The 22,703-nt window shown below is 40.2% G+C and overlaps 1 protein-coding gene across 4 annotated transcripts in view; it reads left to right on the forward strand.

Annotated features, from left to right (window-relative positions):
• Positions 1-4,289: 4,289 nt before the first annotated feature.
• EXPH5 (exophilin 5) overlaps positions 4,290-22,703 on the forward strand; it is a 76,232-nt gene continuing 57,818 nt past the window's right edge. For 2 of the 4 annotated variants that reach the window (XM_060017997.1, XM_060017998.1), the window contains exon 1: positions 4,290-4,584. In XM_060017997.1, the coding sequence (XP_059873980.1) occupies positions 4,466-4,584 (119 nt within the window). In that variant the 5' untranslated portion in view covers positions 4,290-4,465. The remainder of the gene's footprint in view (positions 4,585-22,703) is intronic. The other 2 variants (XM_060018003.1, XM_060018000.1) reach the window with 2 other exon arrangements.

Raw genomic sequence — 22,703 nt, forward strand, 5'->3', positions numbered from 1 at the left:
ACGTAGAAGGTGATGTCCTTTCTCACATATTCCTGATCCTAGAGGAGTGGGATAGGGAGGGTGGGAGGGAGACGCAAGAGGGAGGGTATATGGGGATATATGTATACGTATAGCTGATTCACTTTGTTATACAGCAGCAACTAACACAACAATGTAAAGCAATTACACTCTAATAAAGATGTTAATAAAAAAGATCATTGCTCTCTATCCAACTGCTACCATTAAAAACCAAACTGATGAGTATCTCTCTAGCTGGGAGGCTGGGCAGGAGGTTGTCAGGTTTACCAAATACTAAGGATGAAAATGGCTGCTTGGAGCTGGCTGAAGGAGCCTGTAAAACAACCCGTTGAGAATTATTTTTACTTTAAAAACACTAAGTTTATAGCCCCACAGAAAGTGCCTCTGTGGTTTCCAGGGCAACCCCAATGCCTTATAAATTTCTCAGTATAAAACTTCAATATAAAAATTTCTCAATCATATTCCCCTTTGTGCCATAACCCAGGGCTGAAACATGCCTGGGTGCTGATGTCCCGGGTGGTCATTCAAGGTTCTGAACACAGCCTCTACTTCTATCTCCCCTTTGCTCTGGCCATCTTATCTAGTCTCAGGATTTTGGCAATCATCTTTAAGCAGATGACTTCCTAATCTACTTCTCCATCCATGTGTCAAGAATTTCTGGTCCCACATTTTTCACTTTTGCTCAGTACCTCCATGTGGATAAATTGCAGGTACCTCAAACTCTTTATGTCTAAAACTGAACTCCTAATCTTTTTACAAGCCCTATGCTTCTCCTATAATCAAAAAGACTACACTCCTTTCAGACACTTCTCTTGAAACCTTGCATAATCTTTGTGCCTCTTTCTTTCTTAACTCTCATATCTAATGAGTTACCAAGTCCAGCCAATATCTTTGGACTCCAAGCCTCGTTTCTATTCCCAATTCCACTGCTTTAGTTCTGGTCCTCCTTCCCCTTTCTCCTGCATCAGCTTTCCAACCCAACAGTGCCCCTTGCTACCACCCTCACTCTACTCTTTCTTACCTACTGCTGCCAGAATCGTCATCCCAATATTCAGCTTCAACTTTATCATTGTCATCCTTAAAGCCTGTGTTGACTCCTTACACAGTGGAGTCCACATTCTTACACAGTGGAGTCCACATTCTTCAGCATGGCATTCATAGTCAGGGCTCAGCCTTATTTACTCTTTCCATGTCCTATGCCCTACCTCAGTGGTTTTTCAACCTTTTTAATTATTGTCCCCCAAGGTGTCTTTTAAGGGTTTTATTTTTTTCTTAATCATCCCTCTCATGAAATTTTAATGCCATAGGTATACTGTCTGTTTATACACTGGGTGTATATCTGTACTTTCCATTTAAAAAGTAAGATGATTTTACCCTCCAAGAACCAATTTTTGCTCCACCAGGGGCAATATTGCCCCTATTTAGAATTCATACTCTAGCCAAAACACATCTTTTACCAATCCCTGAATATGCCCCTCTATTTCCTAGCTTCCAAGTTTTAACTCACTTTGGCCATTAGCCAGAGGAGTAGAGGAATTATGAGAAGATTCCTAGAGTGTACTTCTGCTACTCAGTGCACTGTTTCCCTTGCCTTGAATAGACTCACACATCTCCTCGCACTACCCTCCATTTCTTCCTATTGAAATATGACTCTTCATGTTGCAACCCAAGTACCATTTCCTCCCCTGAAGCACTCAGCTGGAACTAACTTCTTCCTTCTGTGCTCTTTATAGAGCACAGAACTTACTTTATACATCCATTATGTTCTTCTTTGTTATGTAGTCATTTTTCTATTTGTGTTATCTCCTTCACTGTATTATAAACTTCCTAAAGACAAGGACTATCTTCTTCACAGTGTATAGTGCTTTCATATAGTAGGCACCATTACATGTTATTTGAAATCAATTCACTGCTACACCAGGAACAAAATAAGAGCCTACCTGTGCACACATTTAAAAAGTTCCATATGTATGCTGAATAAATGAACACACTAAAGTGTAGAAAAAATGGACATCATAAACAAGACACATTCCTAAACCATCATTAACACAGAGATTATTTATAAAGAAGTTCTGTGTGTTGTACAACATTGGTGAACTGAATTAATTCCTGTTTCATAGAAATAACAGATGCCCACAGAAGTTAGTTAAAGCCTACCTGCCTAGACATGTCTTAAATAAGTATGATCAAGGTGAGTAGAGGATCCAAAGGCCAAAACATAATAGCCATTTTTGACAAATGTTTTTGTTGCAGATAGAAAATCTTTATTGTGCTTATTCACTATGAAAAGAGATGATACATGTGGAAGCACATTTTAACTCTTAGTAACCATCACCACTACATACTATGTGACCACATTAAGGCTATGGGACAATAAAGTTGATCTGATGAAGCTATTTTTGTGTGCAAAGTGAAGCCAAAAGAAGCAAAATGTTTTCTGAAAAAGGCTGGATAATTTTTTTTTCAATCCTATCAATCTTTAATGCATTTAAGTGCTGAGGAATCATTCAGTGGAAATGGACAGAGTTCTCTTATAACAGTTTTACTCAATTTTTTTTTTGGATGACCACAACAAAAGCAACAATGATTGCAATTACCAAACACGAAACACACTCATACTATGTCATAATATTGACATTTAATCCAGTAATCCTCCACTGTAACAGCTCCTTTACTTTGCAGTGAAAATTGATTTGTATATTTTTTGCCTCTGAGTCCTTGTGGGATTTTTTTTTTAATTCAAACAGAAAGTCACAAAAATTATAATCATCTTCATCAGTTCACTCAGTCCCATGTAATTAATTTTTTTTATCTTGATCTTTGATTAGCACTTTATGAATTCATCAGTTTTCTATTAGAGTTCTGAAAATGCTTATTCATTCAGTTCAGCAGTATAGTCAGTTACCAGAAACCTGTCTTTTCCATGAATTCCTTGAGGATAGAAACCCTTTTATAGGAACATTTTTGCAAAAGCATCAGAGTATACCCAGAACTGTCTGTAAATGACAAAAGACTTTAAAATGACCATGGTTAAAGATTTGATGAAAGTTCATAATAATGCAATTGACAAGAAAATTTAGTTATTTCTGAGTTATACATTTTAAAGTATGGATAATTTTTTAAATGTATATTTATAAATATATTTAGAAATTTCCATCATATCTTGGAATAGTACTTTCTAGGGAAAGCTATTTCTGTGGTTTCATAAGATTACATTCTACCTTAGAGGATTAGGTGTTTTAAAGTGGCACTTTTTTTTTTTAATTTATTTATTTTATTTATTTATTTTTGGCTGTGTTGGGTCTTCGTTGCTGGGCACGGGCTTTCTCTAGTTGCAGCGAGCGGGGTCTACTCTCCATTGTGGTGCACGGGCTTCTCATTGTGGTGGCTTCTCTTGTTGTGGAGCACGGGCTCTAGGCACGCGGGCTTCCGTAGTTGTGGCACGTGGGCTAAGTAGCTGTGGCTCGCGGGATCTAGAGCTCAGGCTCAGTAGTTGTGGCGCACGGGCTTAGTTGCTCCGCGGCATGTGGGATCTTCCCGGACCACGGCTCGAACTCGTGTCCCCTGCATTGGCAGGTGGACTCCCAACCACTGCACCACCAAGGAAGCCCCTAAAGTGGCACTTTTATTACTTCCCTGAAACAATTTATTAAGAAGATTATCAAATCTTATAGAAAACTACAAACAGGTGCTTTTTACCATCCTTTGGTCATGTCTTCTGTTAAAATACCACAAACGGCTTTGTGTTTGTTTGATTTTTCTAAAGTCCGAGAATGCCTTCTGTGGACAATGAATTGGGGGTATCTGAGGGATGGGAGACTCGACAAATAATTTATTTCCAAGGATACACTAAATTCAGCCTTGAGGCCTGGTCCGCCTACAGCCAGCTGTATAGTAAATTCAATCCTTCCGGGTCTTTCTAATAGGCTAACCCTTTTGCCAGTTCCAAAGCTCCTAAGCGCAATTCTATTTCCTATAAGCTCTTCTTTGGAAAGGAGGATTAGTCGTGAAACTGTCTCCCTTTCACTCCTGCTAGTCAAGTTCAAGTTTTGTGGGCAAGCAACAGCCAAAATAAATACGCTAGAGCCAATACTGAAGCCTCTGCCTCACGAGCAAAATTACGTAGGATCGTCAACAAGTCTGATAGGGGGTGGGGGAGGGAAGGGAGGAGCGTGGAAGGGGCCGCCCCTTTGGAATGGGATTGGTTCCCTCTCTCCCTTCAGCCGTTCATTTTGCATCTCGGTTGGATAGGCTGAGAGAAATATGTCATTGAGAGCCCTGTAGGTGTGGGCTGTTCCCTAGGTTTGTGGTTTTAGATTTTCAAACGGGAGGACTTATCATTGGCTATAGGATCAAGTTCCTGAAACTGGTCTTCTATAGCTTGAAAAATGTCATTGTAACAGGAAGCGCCAAGAGCTTAAGTGTTAATTCACACACAGTAGAGGATATGACGAAAGTTCCTCAGGGGTTTGATTTCAGTTTCCTAAATGAAGAAGAAGCCAGGAAGATCCTTCAGGTGCTGGAAAGAAATGAGGAGCTACAGAGGGCAGAGAAGGACAGGATCAGGTACCGAGCTAATTCCTTTTTCCCCTGGGTCTGGGCCACAGTGGGGGGCGTCCGCGGCGTCCCCCGAGCCCGGCGTGAGTGGAGGAAGGGGTCGAGCTTTTGTGGGGCACCTGTCCGAGGCTCGGGGACGCTCAGCGTTCGTCCGGAGCGCGCGGCCCGGCAGGGGGAAATCTGCAGTGAGTCTCTCTTGAGAACGTTGGGAGGCGCTGCTGGTGCAGACACGGCCTTCCGGGCAGGCTGGACTGCGAGCTCAGGTCCCGCAGCGTAGGGCGCGCCCCTGCCCTCGCCGCGCGGGAGCGTGCCTTGGCGCGTTTCTTCTCAGAGTGGATCCTGCGCTGCGGCTCCGGCCCCAGACCGGGACACGTGGGCGGCAATCGCCGCAGGGGGTCCAGGCTGGGTGGCGGATCTCTCAGGTGTCTCCTAGGCTGCCACGTGGCGCGGGCCAGGTGGGCCCATGAAACGGGGTGGGGAGCGCAGTCTTGCCCGCGCGCATCCACGTGCTTACAGAGGCCTCCGGGTCGTCCACTCTCGCCCAACACACTCTTCCTCTGCCCCAGAGAAACCTCCCTCTCCATCCGACGCGGGCCGTCAGCGAGGCCCGGGAGAGCTGGCACCTCACTGGAGGCCAAGTGTTTCCCACCCCAAGGGCTGGAGTTCGAGGAACTTGCCAAATTGTGTGGAGTGAACCCAGCTGGGACTGGGCCGCGTGGGGTGTCTAGAATGGTTCGATCCCCTTGTGTGTGGCGCTTGGGGAAGAAGTTGCTGCGGAATTTCCCCCTTGACCTTACTGTACAGTGTTGGAGGTGAGGGATTAGTTACCAGGAAATGAAATCCAGAGATCATTGCCTGAGATGTAAAGTAACCAGTTTTTCTGCTGGGGAAGTGTGGGATAAGTCTTGGAATGAATTAAAGACTTTCTCACCAATCCTGGAATAAACCCACCCAAGGCCTCCAGTGGACTGTGGAAGAAAATTTAGGGCATCACTCTCAGACCAGAAAGTGTGGCACTGATGGAATTTGGAAAGCCATTTTGTTTGTGAACAACTTCTTGGTGATCTAGGTTCTATGTTTCCACTTCCTTCCAGGCATCCTACTTACCCCTCACCCCCCAAACCCCCAGGGAAAAAACCTCCAAAGATACTCTTCACATAGGGAAACCCTAGCTGGTTTTGTAGAAGCGATTAAAACACGCTGGGCCCAAAACCCTGTCTTCTCTCCCCACCCCCTACCCCCCAGATATGACTCTTGTGGGGAGAAGTGAATATTTGAAGTTTGAGGATGTGTATTTCACGCCATCATACTCTGCCTTTAGAAAAATAGGCTCCATAATTTCTTCAAACTATGAAGAAATATGCCCTCGTGAGCACAGTATGTCCACACCCACATACACCCAGGAGCATGTGCCCACACGTATGCACGTGCAGTGTACACAGGCACACCCAATGTTGGGAAGCAGAGCTTTAGAACTGCATGCTTGCCTTGTTGTGTTTTCTCTATAGCAGCTCATGGTGCCTGTGGCAGCTGACTTTAGGGGGAACTACACTTAGATGGCAAAGGCCATTGGGCTAGGCCTTAGAAGGAAGGCTAAAACACATTTTCTGATTTCATGGCACTCATATCCTAACTGGAGCATCAGCAAAAAAAGCCATAATGCTAAGACAAAGATCAATACTGTTATGATAGGAATATTGGCATTATCAGAGAGGAAATTTAAAATAATTAAGATTATTTACTCAGGCACAACATTTTTTTCTGCTTTGTTTTTTAAAAAATCTGTTTAATAAAGGTCTGAAGCAGAGAAAAAAAATCAATACTGTTAACTATTAAACAAACTTTGAAAAATAATTACCCCAGCAATTTTTTAAATGTCACCACTAAAGTATACAAATAATTTAAGGAAAGCAGACACTTGAGCCAAATGCTCAAGGCAATTATTTCTAGTACTTTATTTTCCCCTGGTTGATTCCTGTGTCTCACTATCAAATACCTGTCCCTGGATAGCAGTCTCCATGGGATTGCTCTGCTCACCAGCTCACATGCGTTGGTTTTAGAAGCAGATACTGGCATGCAGAAAAGTCCTGAGATGACATGCCAACTTAGCTCTTCTGTTCATTTTTGATCATCGTATTTTCCTAATCAAGTCAAGACACGTGACTTATAAATCAAGAGTATTATTTGAGAAAAAATACAACAGTGCTAAGAGACTCTCAGAGGTCTTTTTACTATACTGAGAAACAGTCTTCAGATCTCTTAATTAGGACAAAAAGGGAAGGCATTGGCCTCCCTGGTGGCGCAGTGGTTGAGAGTCCACCTGCTGATGCAGGGGACACGGGTTCGTGCCCCGGTCCGGGAAGATCCCACATGCCGCGGAGCGGCTAGGCCGCTGAGCCTGAGCCTCTGGAGCCTGTGCTCCTCAGCGGGAGAGGCCACAACAGTGAGAGGCCCGTGTACCAAAAAAAAAAAAAAAAAAAGGGAAGGGACTAAATGCAGAAGCTTGGAAGGTTTGCCGGTTAGGGCCTATCTGTGATAGGCTTGAGCTGTCTACAAGACAACTAAGAAGAAGTATCCTACAGTTAGAAATATAGAACTACAGTATCATGCAAGGCCAGAGGTGTCCAGAGGTGGATGTTAATGGCACAGAACTAGTTGAGTTCACCATGCAGGAGACCATAGCCCCACCTGTAGAAATGAGCTTCCCCCGATCTTCCTTCATCAGTACCAGAACTCTTTGGCCCCAGCTTACTGGGAAAGTATTCACATTAAATATTATAATGTTTCCAATATATGAAGAGTTTATTCAGATTTTTAAGAAAAACACCAAGATTCATACTGATGAATAAGCAAAGATAGAAAGAAATCATTCACACTAGAAGATATCAAAACAGTAAACAAAACATATGGGAAAATGTTCACCCTAATAGTAAAAAAAAAAGAAAAAAGAAAAAATCAAAGTAACCTCAAGATATCATACTGCACCTTTAAAAATAACTAAAAAGACTTGGTGAGGGTTGAAGTGAAATGGATAGATTCTGTATATTGTTAGTGGTATTGTAAGTTGAATATCATCCTTTTGGTGAACAATACTGCAACATCTGTGAAGATATGACTTGCCCTTGACCCAGTTATCCAATTCTTGAATGTTACTCATTAGTCGGAGATTGAGGTGGAGAAAATGACCACACCAACATTTATTAAGTGCTGCCTTTTTAAGTAATAATAGTAATTACTGTGATAATAATAATTGCTAACATTTATTGGTCCCTTACTGTATACTAGGCACTGTATTAAACATGTTGTATATTTTTAATTAATCCTCTCAATAACCTCGTTAGGTACACACTTTAATTTCCATTCCACAGAGAAGGAAACAGCTTAAAAATGTTGAGTATCTTGTTCAAGTTAAGCAGCAGAGCTAGAATTCAAATCCAGATCCATCTCAAAATTATTTTACCCATCAGCATTGACTAATCCTCACAACCATCCCTTGGGGTGAGTATTATTAATGACTTTGTACAGAAGAGAAACTGAAATTTAGCAAGGTTAAGGAACTTGCCCAAGGTCACACAGCTCGTAAGTGGCAGAACTAGAATTTGAACCCAAATCTATCTGGCTCTAAAAACCTGTATTCTTTCCACTATACCATGTTTTTCCCTGAGGAGACAATTTAGTAGAGGAAAAACAAGACATATACTCTCAGATATTGCAGTGTTACCTATAATAGCAAAATAGTGGAAAATTTCAAATCTAAGTAAAAGTCCGGTCATTACAAAGGACAATTATGAAGACATCATTATGTCCCATCCAATATGATATTTTAGTTCTATATTTCTGACTACCTTGGTTTTGTAGACACCTCAAGCTTGTCATGGATGCAGCTGTGGAAAACTGTGTACGAGGCACTGTTCTGTGAAAAAGCAGAACACAAAATAGTGCTTATGTTATTATTTCAGTTTCTTCTGGACATCTGGGCATGTGCATAGCAACTAGAAGAAAATAGCAAAAATCTGTGCTTCTCCTTTCCGTGAATCTCTAGGGCCTGCTGCAGCTCTTGGCCCATGGTGAACAGTCAGTAAATGTTTGCTGAAAGGCATGGGCTTGCCCTGACAGCTGGGGGCTGGGCTCTCCTGCCCTCAAACCCAACACTGCCAAGATGGGATATCAGACCTGGGGGTAAGGATGCTTGGTAGTCTGGGCAGGAATGCCGGACACATGCTTCCTCCTAAGGCTCTGGGAAGGCAGATGAGGGGAAAGATGTAGGATTTCATGGCTAAGAGGAGAGGGAGACCTGGGTCACAAAGGTTTCTGTCTGTATAGGCCCCCTATAAATACTTGATGAAGGAATTAATGGTCTGCACTGGCTGCAGTCAGAGGCTTCTGCTGTCCCAACTTCTCTTCCCATTTCTCAGTCTCTGTTTGTTTCACCTTCTTCTCATCCCTCAATACCCTCTGCCCAGTTACATGGGATTTCTCCCTCCTTTGAACCCTGTAATGGACTATAATCACTCTGTTACATTTATCCTCTTCTGTCCTGTCAGTCTGGGATCTGAGCTACAGAAATTCTCTGAGAGCCAGTTAAAGAAATGGAAATACTTAAATTATAATCTGTCAGTTACGCTTCTTTTTGGATTGTGGAAAGGATTTTGCCTGGAAGTATTCACTTGGTCGTGACTTTTTAAGCCATGTACAGTCTGTGGTTTTAGCTACAGTGAAGAAAAATGGCTGAGAGTTTGAATCACGATTGGCGGGTGAAAAATTTCCCCTTACTACTTCTATCACATCTTGGAGGAAATATATATGTGTGTGTGTATACATATATATACACAAATACTATAGATAGATAGATAGATAGATAGATGGAATAAAATCTGAAAAGCATCTTACTTTTTACAAGTCTTTGAAAAACACAACTACCTACCTATAACCCCCACCACCCCCATCTCATAAGTGTGACTGAAATAGAAAGTACCAAGAGATTATATCAACTAGTCAAGCTCACAGAAGAGATATCAATAAATCAAAAATGTTTATTTTTCCTATTGCAGAAAACTTATAAAGTATAAGATGTTACAGCACCAGGTGTACTTAAGTTGAAAAATGGCATGTCTAGATTTAGACTATCTTTGCTCAGTGGCAAGATTGCAGCCCAGGAGAGTTTTCTAGAACTTAGCTGTTTCGATTGATTTACACTAGTGTACTTGAGCTGTGCCTCAGTCCTGAGGGGGACTATGCATATCAAAGTAGTGAAGTGATCCGTAGCTGCTGGAAACTGCAACATCCTGCGGAGATTAAAAACAAGATACACAAGTCTCCTGTCTCTCATAGGCTTTCTGCCTGCCCTCTCCTCTTCCAGCTGGTGAAATTTGCCTCTGGCTAGGATAGACTTTCAAGAAACTTTGGATGCTTATTTATTGGGCATCTACTCTGTGCCAGACACTGTGTTGGCCCTGAGGATACAGCAAAGAAATTCTGCCCCAAATGGCTTTAGTCTATGAAAGTTTTTGGTTGGTGGTTAAGTCCTCTAAGATGAAGACTTCGTACAAATGTAGCTTGCCCTCATGGAGCCCTGCGTGGCTGGGGAAGGGACTGTGAGAACTGCCTGGAGGTCACAAGAGTGCCCTATAGGCTGGAGTGTTCTGATAATATAACAAGGAATGGGATCAATATCATGGATCTCTGAGGCGTCTGCACTTTTCAGTAACATCCAATTTAGTTAATTCCTTTAAACTGAGGGGAGAGCTTTCTCTCAGACAAATTCTCCTGGCTAGTTACTCCTTGGATTGGTCTCCAAGGAGACCAAAAACAGATCAGCACATACACAGTGAGTCAGTACAGCCTTGGCACCTGGGAAGGGAATCATCATCAAAGGAGAACCAGCATTGGTGTCCCAGGAAGGGAGGCATTTAATCTTTACTTTTAACATGGACATTCTTTACTTCTGGTCACTGTGCCCTTTTCTTTAATAATTAAAGCAGATGTACAATGTATGTACACACAGGCTGTTTTAGTTAGCACAAAATTCAAGTTTACTCATGTATAAGCCAGAATGACTTCCCTGTACCTCAATATGTGAAATTTTCTTTTATTGCTGTTTTTTTTTTAAAAAAGCGTATATGTATTTTGTAAGGATATACTGTAAACTATTAAGATGGTTATCTCTTGGATGTGATATTTAAAGGAACTCTAACCATTTTACTATTATTTTATTCCTTAAAATTATCACGGATTATTTTTTAATGATTATTTCTTTTGATAATAAAGAAATGCAAAATAACTCTTTTTCCTTCATAAATATAACTTTTAAAATATTTGTCTTAAAAATATCTGAATATTTTTCTGCCCTTTTCTTTATAATGTTTTATACATTTTGTAATGTTAATGTATTTATGGGTAAGTTGGTTTCTCTGCATCAATCTCAAGTTCTTTGTGGTCAAGGATTATCTTAGGGATGGAGAGCCTCACACACCTAGTAGGTACTCAGTTCCTAATTAAGTGGACTTTAACTTACTTCTGTGAGGGAGTACAAAATGAGGGAAGGATAGATCTGGGGAAACCATATGAAGGACAAAGAAGGTCAGATTAAGGTTAATCAGAAAATATTCTTCTTCCTGTTAGCACATTTGGGTTTTAAAACTGAGAACGAGTTGGCTAAGAGCCTTGCTAAAGCAATTCAGGTCCGTTTTTCTGCAGTTAGTTACTGCACAGGCCATAATATTGAGGGTCTAGGTTCACTTCACTCTCCTGCTCAGGAATATTTCCTTATTGGCGTTGCCAATAGCCCTAATTAAAGGCTGTACTCAAAATATCAACTTGGCATACCACAGGAGCCAGCTTCCTCATTCCTCTGTGTGTTAGACTTTCTAATGATGAAAGAGGAAATCAGGGGCTACAGTGACCACCAAACTCCCCACTTCCCAAAGAAAAGTTGTGGTGTTTTATATTTATATCAAGTTTGCCTTGGTTTCAATTTTAAAACAATGCATTTAATGGTAGTTGAAGGAGGGAAGGGTCTGATCTGGTGTGGGGAGAGAGTAACCTGGCAACCACTGCTCTGTTCTTCAGATCTGCTGAAAAGATCTGTCCTCCAGGTATCAAGAAGGGCCATGCTCCCTCTGAAGGCACTTGGGAAGAATCTGTTCCAGGCCTCTCCTAACTTCTGGTAGTTCCTGGGGTGGTGGCAGTGTAACTCCAGTCTTCACATGGCATTCTCCCTGTGTGCATGTCTGCCTCTGCTGTCCAAATTTTGCCTTTTCCATAAGGACACCAATCATACTGAACTAGAGCCCACCCTAATGACCTCATTTTATCTTGATTACCTTTGTAAAGACCCTATCCCAAAAAAGGTCATGTTCTGAGGTACGAGGGGTTAGGACTCCAACATATCTTTTTTGGAGGACACAATTTAATACATAACAGTAAGGCTGGTTCAATGTTTTTAAATAAATTACTGTAAACCACTATATCAACAGTCTAAAGAAGAAAAACACATGATCATATCAGTTGATGCAGAAAAAGCCAAGATAAAACCTCTTGGCAAGGAAGAAATAGAACCTAATAAAAGGTATCTACAAAAAACTTACAGCTAACATCATATCTAATGGTGAAAGACTGCTTTTCCTTTAAGATTGAGAACAAGAAAAGGATGTACAATCAATCCTTCCGTTCCTATTTAACATCATACTTGAGGTCCTAGCAAGGCAAAGAAATGAAAGGTATACATATCAGAAAGGAAGAAATAAAACTATCACTATTTGCAGATGACATGATTGTCTACAAAGAAAATCTCCCCAAAAACCTATCAAAAAAATCCTAGAACTAATAAGTGAATTTAGCAAGGTGGTAGAATACAAGATTAATACACAAAAATCTACTGTGTTTCCATATAATAACAATGAACAGTTAAAAATCTAATTTTTAAAAAATTTTATGAAAAAACAAAGGAACTGAGTAGACAAAACAATTTTGAAAAAAAGAAGAAAATTGAAAGAATCACACTACTTGATTTTAAGACTTACTATAACATCACAGTAATCAAGCTATCATAGTAGTTGTGAAGGGAAAAACATATAGTTTGATGGAACAGAATGTAGTCCAGAAATAGACCCCCAAAATATAGCCAATTGATTTTTTTACAAAGGTATGAAAGCAGTTCAATGAAGGATAGTCTTTTCAACAAAACGTGTTGGGATATTTGGGCACAAGGCTAGAAACATTTTCATCACCCCAAAATTAAACATTAAATAGTTACTCTTCGAAAGACAGATACCATATTATATCACTTATATGTGGAATGTAAAATTTGACACAAATGAACTTATCTACGAAACAGAAACAGACTCACAGACATAGAGAACAGACTTGTGGTTGGTTGCCAAGAGGGAGGGGGTGGGGGAGGGATGGATTGGGAGTTTGATATTAGCAGATGCAAACTATTATATATAGAATGGATAAACAAGGTCCTACTGTACAGCACAGGCAACTATATTCAATATCCTGTGATAAACCATAATGAAAAAATATGAAAAAGAATATATATGTGTGTGTATGTATATATATATATATATATATATATAACTGAATCACTTTGCTGTACAGCAGAAATTAACCCAACACTGTAAATCTACTCTACTTCAATAAAATAAATTTTTTTAAAAGTTACTCTTCATTCCTGCCTCCCTCCAATGCTGGCAACCACCAATCAGCTTTCTGTCTATATGTATCTACCTATTCTGAATATTTCATATAAATGGAACCTTTCATATAATACATAACCTTTTGTGTCTGCTTTACTTAGCATAATGTTTTGAGGTTTATCTACTTTGTAGCATGTGTCTGTACTTCATTCTTTTTTATGACTGAATGATATTGCATTGTATGTACATACCACAATTTGTTTATCCATTCTTCATAAACATTTGGGTTGTTTCCACCTTTTGGCTATTGTGAATAGTGTTGCTATGAATATTTATCTACAAGGGTTTTGAGTACCTGTTCCCAGTTCTTTGGGGTATATACCCAAGAGTGGAATTACTGTGACATTTGGTAATTCTGGGTTTAACTTTCTAGGAATCATCAAAACTGTTTTCATCCACACTCACTTTCATATAATTGTGACTGTACTGTGTATATTTTTGTTTGTGTAATATCTGACATAAAAATAACCCCTTCAAATTAAAGACTCTTAGTCAACATTATTTTTTGTGGCTGCATACTATTCTGCTATATGCATTTTATAATTTAATTAATCATTCCAGTATTTTAGGTTCTTCAGTTTTCTCTTATTCTTTTTGTTTCTCATTGCTATTGTTAACGAGTCCAAGCTCATACTGCTTGCTGCACTACAGGCCAATAAATTGAGAGACAAGTTGTTGGGGCAAGGAATAGTGACTTTATTTGGAAAGCCAGCAGACCAGGAAGAGGTGGACTAGTGTCCCAAAGAACCATCTCACCCAAGTTAGAATTCAGCCTTCTTTTATACTAAAAGGGGAGGGGATGTGGCTGGTTGTTGCAAACTTCTTGGTGCCAGAATTCTTTGTTCTTGCAACTGTCCATTTAGGTCTGGTCACGATGTTCTTGAGAATGGGCTATCCTGTATATTTCAGGCTCTAGGCAACATTCTTGTACAAAAGGTTCAGAACCAGCATGACTAAGCACTGGCAACAGAGCACACAGGTTAGAGCTAAAGGAATAGATTCAATATGGAGTCAGGTTTGTTCTTCTCTGTTACACTATGTTAAATAACACCAGGACAAACATTTGTGCTTACATCCTTAATTCAATTTAAACTGTGTCCCTAAGGTAAATTCCAAAATGTAGAATCATTATTTTATAATATAAATACTTGCTAAATTCATGATACCTGTTACCAACTTGCTCTTCAAAAATGTTCTACCGAACACTGACTTGACTTGCAGCGGAAAGCCTCCTATTTTACCATACCCTTCCCAGCCCTGGATCGTATTATTATTATTATTATGTTTAATCTTTGCTAATTTTGTAGGCTAAAATATTCTTATAATAGATTTATCAATAATTTCTGACACTGTGGTTATAATAAATTTGAACTTTTTTCATATGTTTACTATTTATTTACATTTCATGATTTATGAATTCTCTATACCTTTGCCCATTTATATTTCAGAATTTATATTCAGAATGCTTGTTGTCACAAATAACAGATCTAATCATGGCTTTAATGACTTGGGAATAAAGTTTTCTGACATAAACAAGATATCTAGAAGTAGGCGACTGCTAGCTGGTTTAGTGGTTTAGGATGTCAGGTTGGTGTCTTTGCAATGAAAAATGGCTGCAACTGCCCCAAACATTACATCCATGTTCAAGGCAGGGAGAGAGGGGATAGGGTGGAGCCAACTGCATCTGTCCCCTTTATTATGAAAGTAAAAGCTTTGCCAAATGCTATCCCAGCACACTTCCCCTTATGTCTCATTGACCAGAACCAGGTCAGAAAGCCACCCTTTGCTGCAAGGGAATTGAGAAATCAAGTAATAGGATTTAAATGTTAGGCTTAAATCATTCGTGATCCATCCCCTGGGGCTGCACACTTTGCTGCCCACAGCAAAACCAAAAAGGAGGGGAACTAGGGGGAACGGATTCTAGAAGGCAAAGAGCACTATCTGACACAGAGTCTCAGTGTGTTTTGGGTTTTTTATTGCTTTATATATTTCTCTATACATTAAGGAAATTGACTTTTATCCTACTTATTACAAATATATTTCCCAGATTTCAGTTTGCACTTAACTGCTATTTATCTGAGAAAAGGCTTTTTTTTCCCTATTTATATAATGTACTAAGTTTAAATTTTTTTGTTTGTTTTTTAGATTAAAAAGTTCTTCCATTTAGAAATTAGATCGACATTTACCTCTAGTTTTTAAAATCTTTTTGAAAATTTAACTTTTTAATTGATCAGATATGTATTTTACCTATAAGGTAGGTTAATTATATAAATTGATTTTTTTCCCAAATAACTAGCAAATTGTCCTGGTACCACTTATTTCCATCTACTTCTAGGGCCCATGGTTATTCCTTTTAGAGAAAGGACTATGGGACAAAAAAACAATATCAACAACAGCAAAGAATTGATGAGGCAAATGCTGCAACATCAGCTTTCATGAAACCTAAGAAGGAAATTGCAGGGAAAAGGCTTTAGTACTGAGAAGTGTGATTGTTTGTTATACGTTTATCAGTGCACATAGTTAATGGATCGTGTTTCAGTTTCCTTCCTCTTTCCATTTTCTATGACAGGTAGCAAACCTAATTGAGAGTAGACCTCAATTATCTCATCCTGAGATATCCATCAAGTGACCTGGTTGTCATTTAGATCTGGTTCTTTTCCTAGTCAAACAAATACCTTATTAGGGGGGTATAAGTTTTTAACTTACAACAAAATTAATTTGCTTTAAAAGGATAAGTGATTAACAGGATTACTAGACAAACAAGCAAACAAAATTAAAATCACATATGTTTTGAGTTTAATGTTTACCATTCACAGGGGAACAGGTAAAACTCTTCAGGAGATCATTGCTTATCACTCAGGGTCACACCAGGAAAACAGAAACTACTGGGTATTTAAAACAGAGTGTAGTGCCGTGAATTGGTTAGTTACATGGTGATAAAAAAAGGGAGAGAAAACAATCAGGGGACAGTGAGGCTGACCAGAGATTGGCAGCTGCAGGGAGCCTGGAGGCAGTGGTGCACTGATAACTGGTACTCCTAGAGAAAAAGCCTTGATTTGTAGCATTGGCTAATTTCAAGCTAGAAACAGTTTAACAAACAGCTTGTAAAATTCCTGAATATTTACAATCTGCTCTTGTAAACCAGTACAAGCCAGCTGTAGCACACCACTGGTTAGAGAGGAAAAGGGAGCAGGTGGTGTTAGCCAAGCCCTACAGGCTAGGGTCCCCCATGAGAAACTGGGACCATGGCAGGCCTGTCTGGGGATTTGGAGACGTGGGAGAGACAGTCACTGCCAGAAGTTCTGCATGAGGCAGAGAGAGGGAAGAGGAGAAATACCCTGACTTTTCCCTTCCAGCCCTCCAGTCTTTTGCCAGTGTCTGGCTGAAGCCAGCTGGAAGCATCTAACTGGTAGTGAGAGCCTGGGAAATGCAGCTTACAGGGGTCATCTCCCAGCAGCACAGAGCAGAGCGGGGAAGGGACAGTTTCTTGTCCTCTTTTCCCTTCCATCCCTGTTGTTTTCTTCTGTCGTCCTTTAGATTCTACTTTTTCTCACTGCCCAGTCTTACATTGCTAAGGCTTTGCTTCCCTGCCAGAAAATTGTCTTGAGTTTTCTTTCCAGTTATCCTATACTTATTGTTCCTGCTCACTCTGCTCTTTCACAGTTTCTGTCTCTTGCTTCAGCACCTTTTGGGAGTGGCCCTATTCTGCTCTTGCTTCTCTGTGCTGCTGCTTCTCCCCACCTTTCTGGGTATTCTTCCTATGCCATGGTCAGCCTCCAACATGCTCAGGTTAGTCAGGGTCTTTGGGTGGAGAGGAAGAGTCTCACTCAGGACACTTTAGATGGAGAGGGCTTTGCAGAAAGGTTACCTGTGGACTGAATCTGGAATTTGAAGGACTTGGGAAACCAAGACAACTCTAGGGACCAGCTACTCTGCTTGCCTGGCACAGCCCACACTGTTCTTCTCCTAGGATGCCTTTGATTCCCTCACTTCATGCTGCGGCATATTTCAACTGGCTGACTCTTTATACATTCTCTGGTCTGCTTCTGGTGCTCATGGCCATTATGCCAGGTCACCTGATGCCTCTCTAGCCAGCCTGTGAATGGGCTGCCCTAGGATAAGGCATCCAATCTGTAGCACCTCCTAGGGAAAACTTATTGCTGGATATTCTAAGTGGGGGCCGTAGACCATCCAGTTCAGCTCAAGATGATATAATATTGACTTGGCAGGCACTGAGATTCACCTGTCCAGGAGGGGGTTGCACTTGGGTTCTTTGTACTCACACTGTCTCTCCTTTCTGTATGCCTACCTGTGCACTAAGATACATTTGATGTGTCTGCTTGGCTTCTGTGATGACAAGTCTTGGACTGCAGGCTCTGCAAAGACAGAGATTCTCAACCCTGGTTGAAATGACAACTACCTGAGGAACTCTCAAAATGCCCGATTCCATGCCCCACCCTGACACTCCAGCCAAATTGGTCTGTGATCAGGTTGGGCATGGGTGTTTTTTTAAAGCTCCCAGATGACCTAATATGCAGTAAGGGATCCCATCTTGGTTGCCTGGACATTGGATTGTGACTTCGCTTGTCACATCTTTCCTATAGGCCACTCCTTTACATGAGTTGAGGGACTGTTGATTTCTCAGGAAACCCTATGGTTTGGGAAGGGAAAGCCTAGAGTGCTAGTGAAGGACAGTCTGAGAGGAATATGCCTGACACAAATGTAGAAAGCCTTGTTTCTAGTACTTTCCCACTTCAGAATTTCTTGGCAGGATCAAAAAGACCTTCTGCCCCTGGAGCTGTGTAGTCTGACAACTGTAAAAATTGCTTTTCACTTTTTGTTGCTTTTATTTTGTTTTACTGCCCTCTTAGTGTGGTTACACATAAACACAAATGCTGTAATATCCAGGAGCTTATTACATCCTGGCTGTGAACTCGCTTCCTTGAACCAAATTCTAGTCATAGGTTCTTCACATTGGCTGTTGAGTGGTTATGTTCAACGTGAGGAAACAGGACATAGCTAAAGAAGGACAACATGGAAGCCCAAAGAGTTTCTGAAAGGGTAAAGCAGCCTGGTTTCACTACAAGTTGGTCAAAAGAAAGAGAAAGGAATTAGATGTCTTTCTTTGATGATTCTGTGATTATTCAGGAATATGTGATTGGTGACTTTTTAAATATATGCAGTACTTTAAAGCTTACCATGTTCACTGGATCCTCTCAAATATCCTTTAAAGTAGAAACAGCAGATATTATTTTCTTATTTTCCCAGATGAGATATTATTATCCTTATTTTTCTCTTTTCTCAAAATGCCTCAAGACCATAGTAACGCCCAAGGGTGGATGTGAGACTAGAACACAGGACTCTGGGCCCTGTGGCACTTGTGCAGCATGTCCTGTTGCTGTACGGGTGAACCGATCCAGACACTAAGCGATGGAGGTGTGTGGAAATGTGTGGATTCAAAGGGAAGTTAATACCTGAGCTTTAAGAGAGTTAAATAACAGTTGAGAGAATGTGTGAATTGTGATCATAGATTGCTATGATATGTGTGGGTCAGCTTGGGACCCCTGTGATCTCCGTCAGCATCACCCCTACAGCCACACCAGATAAACTCACAGTCTAGGTGAGACTCAAGTGCTGTCCATGTGACACAGCTTCACAACAAGATCCCCTTTTTCTGAGGCCGACCACTTGCTGTTCTGCAGCCCCTCAGTGAGCTTCCCTGAGGTGCTGCTGTGATACAGGCAGGAGTGACCATGGGGCCAAGGAGTGGTGCAGATAGAATCCTCAAAGGCTCCCAGGGAGCCTGAGGAAAGTCCTAGGGGTCTTAAATAAATCCCCTAAAAAGGCAGCATTCTGATTTAAAATGCATCAGAGCCCAGATGGCAACAAAGGTTTTTCTTTTCTTTTCTTTTTTTTTTACATCTTTATTGGAGTATAATTGCTTTACAATGGTGTGTTAGTTTCTGCTTTATAACAAATTGAATCAGTTATACATATACATATGTTCCTATATCTCTTCCCTCTTGCATCTCCCTCGCTCCCACCTTCCCTATCCCACCCCTCCAGGCGGTCACAAAGCACCGAGCTGATCTCCCTGTGCTGTGCAGCTGCTTCCCACTAGCTATCTACCTTACATTTGGTAGTGTATATATGTCCATGCCTCTCTCTCGCTTTGTCACAGCTTACCCTTCCCCCTCCCCATGTCCTCAAGTCCATTCTCTAGTAGGTCTGTGTCCTTATTCCTGTCTTACCCCTAGGTTCTTCATGACATTTTTTTTTCTTAACTTCCATATATATGTGCTAGCATACAGTATTTATCTTTCTCTTTCTGACTTACTTCACTCTGTATGACAGACTCTAGGTCTATCCACCTCACTACAAATAGCTCAGTTTCGTTTCTTTTTATGGCTGACTAATATTCCATTATATATATATGTGCCACATCTTCTTTATCCATTCATCCGATGACGGACACTTAGGTTGTTTCCATCTCCGGGCTATTGTAAATAGAGCTGCAATGAACATTTTGGTACATGACTCTTTTTGAATTATGGTTTTCTCAGGGTATATGCCCAGTAGTGGGATTGCTGGGTCATATGGTAGTTCTATTTGTAGTTTTGTAAGGAACCTCCATACTGTTCTCCATAGTGGCTGTACCAATTCACATTCCCACCAGCAGTGCAAGAGTGTTCCCTTTTCTCCACACCTTCTCCAGCATTTATTGTTTCTAGATTTTTTGATGATGGCCATTCTGACTGGTGTGACATGATATCTCATTGTAGTTTTGATTTGCATTTCTCTAATGATTAATGATGTTGAGCATTCTTTCATGTGTTTGTTGGCAGTCTGTGTATCTTCTTTGGAGAAATGTCTATTTAGGTCCTCTGCCCCTTTTTAGATTGGGTTGTTTGTTTTCTTGTTATTGAGCTGCATGAGCTGCTTCTAAATTTTGGAGATTAATCCTTTGTCAGTTGCTTCATTTGCAAATATTTTCTCCCATTCTGAGGTTCTCTTTGGGTCTTGTTTATGGTTTCCTTTGCTGTGCAAAAGCTTTGAAGTTTCATTAGGTCCCATTTGTTTATTTTTGTTTTTATTTCCATTTCTCTAGGAGGTGGGTCAAAAAGGAGCTTTCTGTGATTTATGTATGTCATAGAGTGTTCTGCCTGTGTTTTCCTCTAAGAGTTTGATAGTTTCTGGTCTTACATTTAGGTCTTTAATCCATTTTGAGCTTATTTTTGTGTATGGTGTTAGGGAGTGATCTAATCTCATACTTTTACATGTACCTGTCCAGTTTTCCCAGCACCACTTATTGAAGAGGCTGTCCTTTCTCCACTGTACATTCCTGCCTCCCTTATAAAAGATAAGGTGACCATATGTGCGTGGGTTTATCTCTGGGTTTTCTATCCTGTTCTATTGATCTATTTTTCTGTTATTGTGCCAGTACCATACTGTCTTGATTACTGTAGCTTTGTAGTATAGTCTGAAGTCAGGGAGCCTGATTCCTCCAGCTCCGTTTTTCGTTCTCAAGATTGCTTTGGCTATTCGGGGTCTTTTGTGTTTCCATGCAAATTGTGAAATTTTTTGTTCTAGTTCTGTGAAAAATGCCAGTGGTAGTTTGATAGGGATCACATTGATCTGCAGATTGCTTTGGGTAGTAGAGTCATTTTCACAATGTTGATTCTTCCAATCCAAGAATATGGTATATCTCTCCATCTATTTGTATCATTTTTAATTTCTTTCATCAGTGTCTTATAATTTTCTGCATACAGGTCTTTTATCTGCTAAGGTAGGTTTATTCCTAGATATTTTATTCTTTTTGTTGCAGTGGTAAATAGGAGTGTTTTCTTGATTTCACTTTCATAATTTTCATCATTAGTGTATAGGAATGCCAGAGATTTCTATGCATTAATTTTGTATCCTGCTACTTTACCAAATTCATTGATTAACTCTAGTAGTTTTCTGGTAGCATCTTTAGGATTCTCTATGTATAGTATCATGTCATCTGCAAACAGTGACAGCTTTACTTCTTCTTTTCCAATTTGTATTCCTTTTATTTCCTTTTCTTCTCTGATTGCTGTGGCTAAAACTTCCAAAACTATGTTGAATAAGAGTGGTGAGAGTGGGCAACCTTGTCTTCTTCCTGATCTTAGTGGGAATGGTTTCAGTTTTTCACCATTGAGGATGATGTTGGCTGTGGGTTTGTCATATATGACCTTTATTATGTTGAGGAAAGTTCCTTCTATGCCTACTTTCTGCAGGATTTTTATCATAAATGGGTGTTGAATTTTGTTGAAAGCTTTCTCTGCACCTATTCAGGTGATCATATGGTTTTTCTCCTTCAATTTGTTGATATGGTTTATCATGTTGATTGATTTGCGTATATTGAAGAATCCTTGCATTCCTGGAATAAACCCCACTTGATCATGGTGTATGATCCTTTTCATGTGCTGTTGGATTCTGTTTGCTAGTATTTTGTTGAGGATTTTTGCATCTATGTTCATCAGTGATATTGGCCTGTAGTTTTATTTCTTTGTGACATCCTTGTCTGGTTTTGGTATCAAGGTGATGGTGGCCTCGTAGAATGAGTTTGGGAGTGTTCCTCCCTCTGCTATACTTTGGAAGAGTTTGAGACGGAGAGGTGTTAGCTCTTCTCTAAACGTTTGATAGAATTCGCCTGTGAAACCATCTGGTCCTGGGCTTTTGTTTGTTGGAAGATTCTTCGTCACAGTTTCAATTTCAGTGCTTGTGATTGGTATGTTGATTTTTTTCTATTTCTTCCTGATTCAGTCTTGGCACGTTGTGCATTTCTAAGAATTTTTCCATTTATTCCAGGTTGTCCATTTTATTGGCATAGAGTTGCTTGTAGTAATCTCTCATGATCTTTTGTATTTCTGCAGTGTCAGTTGTTACTTCTCCTTTTTCATATCTAATTCTATTGATTTGAGTCTCCTCCCTTTTTTTCTTGATGAGTCTGGCTAATGGTTTATCAATTTTGTTTATCTTCTCAAAGAACCAGCTTTTAGTTTTATGGATCTTTGCTATCATTTCCTTCATTTCTTTTTCATTTATTTCTGATCTGATTTTTATGATTTCTTTCCTTCTGCTAAATTTGGGGGTTTTTGTTCTTCTTTCTCTAATTGGTTTAGGTGCAAGGTTAGGTTGTTTATTCGAGATGTTTCCTGTTTCTTAAGGTAGGATTGTATTGCTATAAACTTCCCGCTTAGAACTGTTTTTGCCGCATCCCATAGGTTTTGGGCCGTCGTGTCTCCATTGTCATTTGTTTCTAGGTATGTTTTAATTTCCTCTTTGATTTCTTCAGTGATCACTTCGTTATTAAGTAGGGTCTTGTTTAGCCTCCATGTGTTTGTGTTTTTTACAGATCTTTTCCTGTAATTGATATCTAGTCTCATAGCATTGTGGTCAGAAAAG

This window comes from Delphinus delphis, chromosome 8 (assembly GCF_949987515.2).
Source record: "Delphinus delphis chromosome 8, mDelDel1.2, whole genome shotgun sequence".
Taxonomy (NCBI): domain Eukaryota; kingdom Metazoa; phylum Chordata; class Mammalia; order Artiodactyla; family Delphinidae; genus Delphinus; species Delphinus delphis.